General features: G+C 37.0%; 1 protein-coding gene across 3 annotated transcripts in view; it reads right to left on the bottom strand.

The window, feature by feature from the left end:
• The window catches only part of CEP78 (centrosomal protein 78), a 41,449-nt gene that overhangs the window by 17,581 nt on the left and 11,387 nt on the right, over window positions 1-12,481 (bottom strand). For all 3 annotated transcript variants that reach the window (XM_060102354.1, XM_060102352.1, XM_060102353.1), the window contains exons 7-11: window positions 11,925-11,989; window positions 11,523-11,634; window positions 7,711-7,846; window positions 6,260-6,305; window positions 4,527-4,655 (exon numbers count right to left, since the gene is read on the bottom strand). In XM_060102354.1, the coding sequence (XP_059958337.1) occupies window positions 4,527-4,655; window positions 6,260-6,305; window positions 7,711-7,846; window positions 11,523-11,634; window positions 11,925-11,989 (488 nt within the window). The remainder of the gene's footprint in view (window positions 1-4,526; window positions 4,656-6,259; window positions 6,306-7,710; window positions 7,847-11,522; window positions 11,635-11,924; window positions 11,990-12,481) is intronic.

The raw sequence follows: 12,481 nt of genomic DNA, 5'->3' as shown, positions 1-12,481 counted from the left end.
TTTCTCTAGTTGTGGCAAGCGGGGGCCACTCTTCATCACGGTGCGCGGGCCTCTCACTGTCGCGGCCTCTCTTGTTGCGGAGCACAGGCTCCAGACGCACAGGCTCAGTAGTTGTGGCTCATGGGCCCAGCTGCTCTGCGGCATGTGGGATCCTCCCAGACCAGGGCTCGAACCCGTGTCCCCTGCATTAGCAGGCAGATTCTCAACCACTGCGCCACTAGGGAAGCCCCCAACTATTGTTATTTTGAATTCTTCTCCATTTCCAAGTAATACTCTTACATGACCATTTTCTCACTAAATTTGAGGCATTATCTGTTAACTTTCTAATTTACTAAGTAAGGGTTTAGTTCCTTTACACAATTTCCTATGTCCACACTGCTCAGTAAAGTTATGTCATCATTAGTTATTCCACTGCTCATGATCTCTTTGACTTGTAGTGATATACTTAAATACCTACATTGTTGATCAACTATAAACTCTCTCAACGTCATGCTTTGTAAAAATGAGGACATTCATACCATCTTCCCTTTTTTCTACCTCCTGTCTACCTTCCAAACCTAGCTTTTATGTTGTCAAAGTTGAAATTTATATTCTGTTCTATGTGCAGTTAAGTCTTCCGTTATTTGAGAGTCAGTACGGAGTAATGTTTAAGAGAACAGGCAGAGAGTCTAAACTCAAAGCCTCAATCCAGCCCTAAATTAGGTACAGCCTGGGCAAGTTCCTTCCCTGTCTTAGCTTCCTTTTCTGAAAAGTGGGAATGATATTACCACCAACCTCATAAGGCTATTCAGAGGATTAAATGAGTTAATATATACAAAAACAGTTAGAGCATAATATATACTAAGTACATATTAGTACACAATACATTTCAGTACATACCAAGTTAATACTAATACATGCTAGGTATAGTTTAGGTTAGTTATTTGTTATTACATGCAAGTTAACAATAAAAGCTGCAAACGAAGATAGTATTTCCATTATTACAATTAAATTAATATTGCCCACTGCAGATGTATTGTGTCTCTTTATACAGACTATACCTCCTTCTATACTGTTTCAGTGTCACTGCCCTTGTGTAGGGTGACCACATACCCCAAGCTGCCTTGGGCTGTTCCAGTTTATACCTGTTGTCCTGATGTTACAGCATTATAGCACCTCCTTACACTATTAAAGTGTTCTGGTTTGGACAACAAATTAGATAGGTGGTCATTACCCCTGTGTGTCACTGAAAAGGGGGACATCTATAGTGTCAAGTTTAAGTGGATTCTTCCCTTCCTCACCAATAGTAGGTTAAAAATCAACCATAATTTAGTCTGCTTCATGTTTATGTCATTATAGCATTTTCTTCTCTGGAGTTCAAGTTCCTTCTCCTCTTCCTCTCCCTCCTCCCTTCCAACAGTGCCTAATACCTAGTAAGTACAATATGCCTCAAGGTGTTTCTAAGCTCTCAATCACACAATCAATAGAAGCCTCTCCACCCTAGACTAGCTGCGATCTGCACTGAATCCCCTATTACCTTCCTTCTTGGTTTATTGCCTCATTTTGCTGGATTATTTCTATAAATAGCTTAAGGTGTAGCACAGGAGGTAAAATTTTCAAATTTCTTTATGTACAAAATATCTTATTCAGCCTCCACTTATGACTGATAGTTTGGCTAGATACAAAACCTTAGGGTGAAAAGTATGTGCCTGAAAGTCTTTGGAGGTATCTTTCTAATGCCTTCCAGGATCCATGGTGCCGATGACAACTATGATAAAGTCAGATTTTAACTTTTTTTTTTAGGTGACCCAGTATTTTTCTCTCTGGAATGAATGTGTCCTCTCAGTAGTTTATTCTATTTTATTTTATTTTTTCAGTATTTTAAAATTTCACAATGAAAGGTGTCTAGGTATGAGTCTATTCTTGTTCATCTTGCAGCTATTTTCAATCTGAGGCCTGATGTCTACTTTCAGCTGTGGGGAATTTTCTTGCCCTTTGACAGCTTCCCTCCATTTTTTTTCTGGGTCTAAAGTTTCTAATAGTAACATGTTGTATCTCCTAGATGCAGCCTCTCTAACATATTTCTATCACATTTTCCATTATGTCTTACTTTTTTATATACTGAGAAATTTTTTAAATTCCTACTGAATTTTTTTCAGCAACCATATTTTCATTTCCAAGAGACCTCTTTTGCTTTCTGACCATTCTCTTTTTAATTAACCCCCAGTCTTATTTTATAGTTGCTAGCTCTTTTTAAACCTCTCTCAGGATACTAATTAGGGGGTTTTATTAAATTATTTTGTTCCCTAAATTGTCCCTGGTCCTACTAGGATATGTTTTCTCTCTTTTTCCCCTTCTCTCATGTTGTAAGCTTTACTCAACTATCAGGCAAATGACAGTTATTTTCTATTTAAGAATGAGCGCAGAAAGCTCCCTGAAGTCAACGATTGATTGGTTTCTTATGCAGGAAGCAGCGGGGAGTAACTGTAATAGCATCCCCCCCAAACACTCTTTTCTAGGGGGTAACAACTCACACTAGCTGCCTTAGTTCTCCCCAGTTTCACTGTTTTCAAAATGAAATCATCTTATTTCAGGAGCGTGAGGGCGGGGCTGGGAGTCCACTCCTCCAAACACAACCCTTCAATGAGCTCCCCTATTTCAGTCACACTTTTAAATAACCCCACCCTCTCTCCTACATGTGCATCTGAGTATGGAGCTGCTTCTGCAGGTGGGGTCAGATTCCTCCTCAGTTGAAGGTGGTCCGTGTGCATATTCTAGGTGATGCTTTTCCTCTGTTCTACTGCTTCAGTTTCACCCTCTTCCACTTGTCTTCCGTCTTTCAAAACTATGTTGAAATCTCTTGACTGTTGTGGGCTTATATACTTAAACACTTTGATACCATCATTTTAGTGTATTGTCAAAACAGACAAGAGCTGAAAGGGTTCTCAGTGCATTCTGAATCTGCTATTCTGTGGTCCCAGTGTTTAAACTTCTTGGTCTTCCCCAGTGTCTATCATTGCTTTTAGAAATAAAATCTCCTGGTCTACTCGTGAAGGAAATGAATACAACACATCTAAAATGACAAGGAATGTGGGTTAGATGCTCTAGGGTCTTGTCGTACTCTGCAACTTACTAATAAACCACTTACATGCTACAAATTTTAGGTGCTCATTTATAAAACAAAAGGGGGCAACTCTAAATGAACTATAGGTTACTCCTCCTCTAACATTTCATAATTTTCTAAGTTCTTTTCTTAAAATTTCTCTATATTATCATTAATTTTAATTAAAAAAATAAAAATCTAACTTTCTCTTTTGAAAATCAAATAGTAATTTCCATAGTCCTACAATAATGGGATAAGTAGTTCCGAAACCTGTCAAGTTTCATGTTTCGTATGAAAAGCAAATCATATTAAATAATTTTTAAAAATTAAACATGGACTTTGTAACACAAAGACAAGGTCCCCCCAAATGGTGTTCCCTTATTTATTTATTTTTTTTGTGGTACGTGGGCCTCTCACTGTTGTGGCCTCTCCCGTTGCGGAGAACAGGCTCCGGATGCGCAGGCTCAGCGGCCATGGCTCACGGGCCCAGCCGCTCCGCGGCATGTGGGATCTTCCCAGACCGGGGCACGAACCCGTGTCCCCTGCATCGGCAGGCGGACTCTCAACCACTGTGCCACCAGGGAAGCCCGGTGTTCCCTTATTTACTAGAAATTTTCAGCTCTGCATTAAAGTTGAAATAAAATAAATGTATTATTTTTGAGGTTCAAAAATTTGTTATGAAAATCAAATTTTCTTTTCTGTCCATACAAACAAAAGTATGGAATGACATTAGATATCAGGTTTATTAGGTAATATAATGTAGCTTCTTGGTATTTTTTATTTTAGGAAAGGAGAATATCAACATTAAAACTTTTTTCAACTTTACTTTTATTTAAAATGAGGTCATATTTTTCTCTTATAAAAAGAGAGTTCAGGGCTTCCCTGGTGGCGCAGTGGTTGAGAGTCCGCCTGCCGATGCAGGGGACACGGGTTCGTGCCCCAGTCTGGGAAGATCCCACATGGCGGAGCGGCTGGGCCCGTGAGCCATGGCCACTGAGCCTGCGCGTCTGGAGCCTGTGCTCCGCAACGGGAGAGGCCACAACAGTGAGAGGCCTGCGTACCACCACAAAAAAAAAAAAAAAAAAAAAATAGGGAGTTCAACTAGAACTGCCAATTTTCTCATCTGTAAAACAAGAGCACTGAATCAGCTGACTACATTCAGAACTCAATTTCTTTATCTTATGATCACTAAGGTTCTCCCCAAATCTAATATCCTAAGGTTCTAAGGAAAGAAAAATATATTACTAATGACATGTTTTGATTTTTATTTCTTAGAGTTCAAATGTCCACCATTCACCTTGGTCTAAGCTTAAGGAACCATTCAAGGGGATACAATGCAGATGGGAGGAGAAAACAGAACCCTCACACAAGCTCTGCAGTGTTGCAATCAGGCTTCCGTTTGAAAAATAATCTTCTCTACAGCTTTAAAGCGATAACTTTGTACCTGCAATGCTTCTTGTTTCAAATTGATTTTCTCTGGCTCTTCCTGAATACTTTCTGAGGAATCATCGACCTCTTCGATTTCTGAGGAGGAAGGACTCTCTACTGTCACAGTCACAGGAAATTCTGATTGCTTAAAGAAAGAAGACAAGATTGTATAAAAGATAACACAAGCAGATACCAAATATCCAAATATTAGAGGACATTTCACAAAAGTAATCTGAGGTATCATTATTTATAAATGTCTCTCACTGCTCCTTAGTCTAAAACAGGCAATGACTGGGCCTCCCTGGTGGCGCAGTGGTTGAGGGTCCGCCTGCCGATGCAGGGGATACGGGTTCGTGCCCCGGTCTGGGAGGATCCCATATGCCGCGGAGCGGCTGGGCCCGTGAGCCATGGCCGCGGGGCCTGCGCGTCCGGAGCCTGTGCTCCGCAACGGGAGAGGCCACAACAGTGAGAGGCCCACATAACGCAAAAAGGAAAAAAAAAAAACAAAAAACAAAAAACAGGCAATGACTAAGTAAAATTACAGTAACTTATTTTTGCTATGTTACTGTACTGACCTCTGTTGTACATGGTTAGGATTAGTATTGGGAATTGCCCATATTATTTTATTAAGTTTCTTTCGCAGAAGCCAAGTGAAGAGCCAAGGTAAACATTTTTTCTCACATCAACTTTATACTGCAAATGAAAAATTTATTCTTCACCATCAGACAAAAACAGTCTGGAAGAAAATGTACTTTTTTGGAGGAAAACTCATCAGTAAGGGGACTGATAAAGAATCAGAAGAATAATCAGAAAGTCAACATATCTAAGCTGTGAATAATAAACATCAGAATTTTAAAAAATAAATCACATACACATACACAACTAAAACTGACCCATCAAAAATTTCATCTTCTCATCATCCTTAAGCCAAAACTAGTGTAATAGTAATACAATTCTCCTGTCAAGCTTCACTGCCACTGCAATGTTGTTCAATATGACATTTCCAAACATTTAAAAACTGACCTGGTCACAACCCCATAAAAGTCTACAGATCATAAAGAAGTGTGCTGGGATTATATAACTACGCAGAAGACAAGTCACTAGGACATCATTTTGACAACAAGCAGCAAACCCTGCAGCATAGGAAAATCCCAACAGGAGAACGAGGCGCACACCCCTCCCTTGGGGCATGCAAGGGCAGGACTGACACCCAGAGTGCTCTTCTCTCAGTCTCAGCAACTATGCAGTCTCCCAAGAGCACTGGGAAGGAGAATCTGATACTGACAGTAGTAGCTTGCCATGAGGCCAGAAGAGAGGGAATGTGTGTGGCCTTGCTGAGAGAGCAGAGGTTTGGGAGATGTTGCTTTATATTGGCTTCAAGATCAGGAATTTGTACATATAGCCCGCAAACAACATTTCTTAAAAACATATGAACATTCTTGAGTATGACAGCTCCCTGTGAGGGGTCAGAAATGGCAGTCAAGTTCGTTTCACTGGGTAACAGCTGATTTGCGGACTGGAGAACAGGCTTCCTTGTTTACAGACATAACCAGAAGGCTGCCAGTTGTGTGAAAAATCCACACAACTACACAGTTGCTTTGGGAGAGCGACCAGACAAGTTTTAAAAAGATTTATTTCAGAGAGGGAGATGCTTCTTGTAAGGCTCTGTCCGTTTAAAAAGCAAAAAGAATGACCATCCACCTTTCCCAATTCAACCCCCTATATATTATAAGTATGATAGCTACATACCTGCAATTGATTACATACATCACGAGCTTTGATGAATGGAAAACCCCTAAAAAGATATCAACAAAATGAAGTTATATCTTGATGTAAATACATCACCAGTTAAACCCAGTTAATACAACTATTTAGTATTATGTACAGTATCCATACAGAATTGTTTATAAAAATAAGCTCAAAAGGACCTGGAGGGCTCTGCTATGGAGAAAACTGTACAGAATTTAGCCGACTGGCTTGGAGATAACTCTCTGAACTGCTGAGAGGCATCTTCAGTTCCTACATTCAGGATGGTTGAGATTTCAGTCTCACTTCTTTTTTTTTTTTTTTTTTTTTTGCAGTACGCGGACCTCTCACTGTTGTGGTCTCTCCCGTTGCGGAGCACAGGCTCCGGACGCGCAGGCTCAGTGGCCATGGCTCAGGGGCCCAGCCGCTCCGCGGCATGTGGGATCCTCCCGGACCGGGGCACGAACCCGTGTCCCCTGCATCGGCAGGTGGACTCTCAACCACTGCACCACCAGGGAAGCCCCAGTCTCACTTCTTGAACTGGTGATATTAATCATTCTCTAATTTACCACTCCAAGCAACAAGGATGGTCCTGAGATGAAGTGTCTCAGAAAGAAGATAGGAAACCACAGAGTTGTTAAACTCAAGTGCAAAGACTGGGGATTCAACACTATAGTTTATGCAACAGCAATTCACATTACCATTTGCAAAAAAGTAGTCAGTTGTCCAATGGGGATTATAAACATCCATTTAACATGAGCAACTGAACACATATTTTACACAGTAACTACTTCAAGTACCATTTAAAATCAATTCTCTTTGTTTTCTTAAGCAATTGTTAACCTCCAATTTCGTGAATACTACCAGGTAAGTCACTTGAAAATAATCTAGAGCCATCTATTTCACTTAGCAAGCCTAAAGCTATAGTTCAACAATTTTATTTACAGTTCTATGACAAAAATTACTATGAACAGCTATCCCCTGGATAAGTAATCAGCTAAAGCTAGTTTGACTCACTAAAGCTGATTTACTGAGTTAAGCCAGTTGGTTTAGAATAGGTCTACTCCATATTTCTCATCCATTCTGCATTAAACTATTTCCCATGCCTAAAATGTGTTTTTTCCCATTTGTACGTATCCAAATTCCTACTTCTGTGCTGTAGGGCTTGGCTCAACTACACCTGTCTTTAGTGAAACTTTTCTCACCTGCACAACTGGAGATAATTTTAGTCTCCTCATGACTCCCATGGATTACCTCTGTTGTGACACTTGAGAAACAAGTTGAAACTCTCAATTATTTTTTGTTTTTCTTCCTTAAAGGGCTCATTAGGCAGAAGCCATGTGTGAGTTATCTTTTTTGCTCTATAGAAAGCACCAGAGACCGCCCACATAATAGAAGTTCCAAAATAAAGAATTCTGAATGACTGAAAAAGACAGGGAATGCAAGCACGTTACCTGTTCCTTTTTGCACGTTCTGCAGTACGCCACGGCAGGAAACCAGACACACCAGGTGGTAGAGGTTCAGGAGCATAACATTCTTTACCAGTAGAGTGTTTCCTTCCATTACTTACAGGTTTCTTTGTGGCCAAGCCTATGTTTGACAAAGCATGATAAGAAGGAATCAAGATGCACCAAAGGTCTACAGGGCAACTGTTACACGTGTACACTTTGAAAGGAATCAAACAGGCACTTGACAATGATGCCAAGGCCATTAAAAAGAGGATCGTTTTGTAAAAAGGTTTTACATACACGGGCCTCTCACTGTTGTGGCCTCTCCCGTTGCAGAGCACAGGCTCCGGACGCGCAGGCTCAGCGGCCATGGCTCACGGGCCCAGCCGCTCCGCGACATGTGGGATCTTCGTGGACCGGGGCATGAACCCGTGTCCCCTGCATCGGCAGGTGGACTCTCAACCACTGAGCCACCAGGGAAGCCCCAAGCCAGCATTTTTTAAAAATATAAGTTCTCTACAGTAACAAGTTATTTTAACTAAAACAAAAGTACTGAGATGTGCAGAAATGCAAAAATAAATTTTTTAAAAATCCCAAAGAATGATACATTTTATGTATCATGCAGAAACACTCAAGTTTATTGACTCTTAGAACACCTTTGGCATTTCTGAATCTCCAGGATAGAGAAACACAGATACACACCCATGACTTCTGCCAAACAGAATCTTTAGAATTAGACCAAAATTTCAATTTAAGATGAATTTTTCTATGTAAAAACAATAAAAGTTATAAGACTACAAGTTGCTGGGTGGTAGGTGAGTCAATGTTACCCTCCTATAAGCCTGTCAACATTCACTGCTCATTTGATTTCATATAGAAAACACACACAAAAAAACAAATGAAACCCACTGGATAAAAGAGTGAAATGTGGAGACATCCTATATTTCAGTAGTAGAGAGTCAAGTATCTTTATATGAAATATTTGGTAGCAAAAACCAGACCTACGTGTTAATATTTTATTTAGAACAAGCCATATATTAAAATTCACATTTAAATATTTAATTTGAATTTACTGAAAACAAACATCATAGGTTAAAATGGTTATATTTATCCTTCAAATCTACTATATTTTATGTTATTTATTTATTTTAATAGATCTTTATTGGAGTATAATTGCTTCACAATTCTGTGTTAGTTTCTGTTGCACAACAAAGCAAATCAACCATATGCGTACACATGTCCCCATATCCCCTCCCTCTTGAGCCTCCCTCCACCCTCCCTAACCCACCCCTCTAGGTCATCGCAAAGCACCAAGCTGATCTCCCTGTGCTATGCTGCTGCTTTCTACTATATTTTAGCAGCATTAGGATAGAGTGTAAAATAGAGTGCATGTGGTAATATAGGACAAATATTTCATAGAGTGTAGCTTATTGATAATCACCACATGATCCGGTGTGACTTATATGCCTCTTAAAAATATATAGGAGCTCAGTTCATTTTGTGCTATTCTATTTTGTTTAACTTAATTACCCTCAAAAAAAAATGTTTATATGCATGTAGTTTGTATGTGTATACCCTTCCTTTACTTTCAGAAACTAAAGAAAATATATTTGTAATAAAAATTTTTTAAATTACACTTTTCTTGTTAGGAGCTAAAAAAAATTTCTAATAAAAGTTCCCATCTTTTTTTAGGCATACATAATTACAATATAAATGTGACACAATTCACACCGTTATTTCACCCCTATACTCACCTGGATCTAACTATATACCCAGTCATTGATTTGGCTTACCTCTATGTCTCCAAATAACTGAGGCAAATACAAAAAAAAGCCCAAGAAATAAAATTACTCTTAAAATAGATCAATGAGCTCGTATACTTCACTTACATTTCCACTTTGTTTAATCATGTTAAATAAAAAAAAAATTTAATTGTTTTATTCTCATTCCATGATGCCCTATTATATACCACCAGGTACTAATATTATAGAATTCCTAATATGTTTTACATATACATGTTTTATTTATACATATTTCTATTTCTAATATTATAGCAAAAGTCAACTTAGCTGTTTTAAGAATGCTTTACGTATGATATAAATTTTTAATAATAATATGTAATTAGTGTGATATCACAAATCTTCTTTGTATGTACTATTTGATTATTAAAATATCACTGTCTTGAAATAACTGGCAGACAAATCATAAGCTTTTTTTTTGATTTAATAAACACTAACAACTTCTATTTAATACACTATTGTCCAAGCAAGTTGATTAATGGAGAATCAAAAACATACATCTTTAAGTAGAAAAAAAAAGCTGTATTTATGAAGATGTTTACAATAGTTTATTTTAGGTTATTTCCAATTTTTCACCAATTTAAAAAACTGACCAACTCAATGAAAACTTGTGAATACAATGTTAAAAAGTATAACTATGAATCATAAAATTTAATATGAAAAGATAAGAATGGCAAATTATATGTAAGCTATGTGGAATTATGTTTATAGACAACAGGAAGAGAAAATAAAAATGTAAATATTGCTTGATAGGATAATGAGATTAGAGGTGGTCTTTTAAATTTTTCATTTTTATGTTAATACCTTTATAAAACCTAAAAATCTTCAAACAACACGTTTTTTAAAAATGGTGGTAAAATACACAAAACAGAAAATTTATCATTTTAACCATTTTAAAGTGGACAGTTCAGTGATATTAAGTCAACAAATTTTTAAAACTTTCAGATGGCACCTAAATAAAAGATGTGTTGTTGTCCATTGGTGATTTTAATGTATCCGGTATATAACTAAAGTCACCACAAAACTTTTTCTGGGAAATTGGCAGATCATAAACATAAAAACATTTATTTTGCTTTATATTAAACCTTACTGTTTTACTGTTTCAAAATTCAAATTTACTCACAAGAGTCAGTTTCATTAGATTTGGTTTCACAAATGCTGCTCCTGCTATTCATTCTTATAAACAACAAAAAAAGACTATTTGTGACTAAAGATAATACGTTCCAGAAAATAAAAAGTTAAGGTCTCTTAGAAACAATACAAACGCTATCTGTAGAAGTGAATTATACCACATTTATATATTCAGGAGAATGTGAAACTTATACCATTGACTGTTAAAGGGTTTTAAAAGCTTTTTATTACATTTGGTAACAAAATTATAGGCTTAGTTGTAAAATCTATCATTTTAGATTTTATGGGTTAACTATCATTTGGAAAATTAAATACACATTACAGTAAACATTTAGAAAATATTTTTCTAAAATGTTCCATCTAGGTCAATAAACTTGTATGTAGAAGTCTTTTATAAGGATAACACATATTTCAAGTTTTTGTTATCATTGAGAGAAACAAGATATTACCTGAATCAAAAATTTAGGTACGAATTTCTAAGAAAGAAGAAGGGAACAATGGGAAGGTTGGAACTGGGAAGAAATTTTGTTTCTTATAGCACAAAAGGTAATTCTTCATTAAAAAAAAAAATCCCTCAAAAGCACCACTACTAAAATTATCATCAAAGTGCACCCCAAATTTCAATTGCAAAGCATTAGAAGCAATCATCAACCAGGAAATATTTTCAAAATAACAAACTTTTTATGAAATCCAAACAATAATGTTGGTTAATATTAACATCTCTTTAAATTCATTTATTATATCTACATTCTATAAATTCTCATAAGTATCAAAATAATTATAGTCCTCCTAATATGCATGTGATTAATATTGGCTGTTTCAATTTTAGCACACTGGAAAACATATGGGGTATAAATTCTAGTAGCATTAAAAACAAGAAAAAGTTACCTATTCTAATAGTAGCTTTTCCTTTTCGACCACTTCCCAAAATTATAGTTCTCTTTTTCTGTCTAGCAGCTTTGGATGGTTCCTTCACAGATGGAGAAGTTATCCACTGGTACTGAGAAAGAAATAATAAATATGCCATTTAAGTTCCAGGTAATTTATGAGGGCTTGATCTTAACTGGAAATTAAGATATTTTAAGTTAATAAAAAGTTTTCAATCTGCATTTCTCGGAACCTAAATTAAAGAATCACACAACATTTTCAAAGACAGAAAAGCCATTTGATTTGACTAAAAACTTACTTTTAAGATGGCAGAAAGTACCTTGATAATTTTCTTTTAAGGAAGAAAGAAAAACAAACCATTAAAGAGAAATTATTCCGAGAGAACTAAAACACATTATATACCTCTGACTTGGCACTCCTTCCATTCTGGAGAACTTTTTTGATAACTGATTTCATCACAGAATGATCTAAAGTAAAATAAATTGAAATTAGAATAATTATTTCCCAATGAGTAGCTATTTCCATTTAAAACCAAAAGCCAACTAATTATTGCTTTTCCCATAAAATTAAATATGAAATCTATATTATGTAATTATACACTTATTTCCCCCTTTGTGTATTCTAATTTCTTCCTCAAAAACCTAAGATGCCATCTTGCAGACTGCCCCCAATGGCTACTATTTTGGCAGCAGCAAAGGTCAACTTTAAACATTTTGCATCTAAAGTGGCTTTGGATACCTTTGGATAGAAAGTACAGTCTGAGCACCGTCCAGACACTTAGATACCTAAAGGGCATCTAAGATATCAAACCAGGGCATCTAAGATAACAAACCAAAGTCCTGATATTCCCTCAAAAGCTGCTCCTCCCATCAGCCCCCTTCTTCTAAGTGATACCACCCAGTTGCACACATAATCATCAACGACTTGTCTCCTTGTTACTATTTCCTTCATACCTCACA

The sequence above is a fragment of the Mesoplodon densirostris genome, chromosome 6, assembly GCF_025265405.1.
Source record: "Mesoplodon densirostris isolate mMesDen1 chromosome 6, mMesDen1 primary haplotype, whole genome shotgun sequence".
NCBI classification, from domain to species: Eukaryota; Metazoa; Chordata; class Mammalia; order Artiodactyla; family Ziphiidae; genus Mesoplodon; species Mesoplodon densirostris.
The sequence above is the reverse complement of the archived record's forward strand: the minus strand, read 5'-3'. Positions and strand labels throughout refer to the sequence as shown.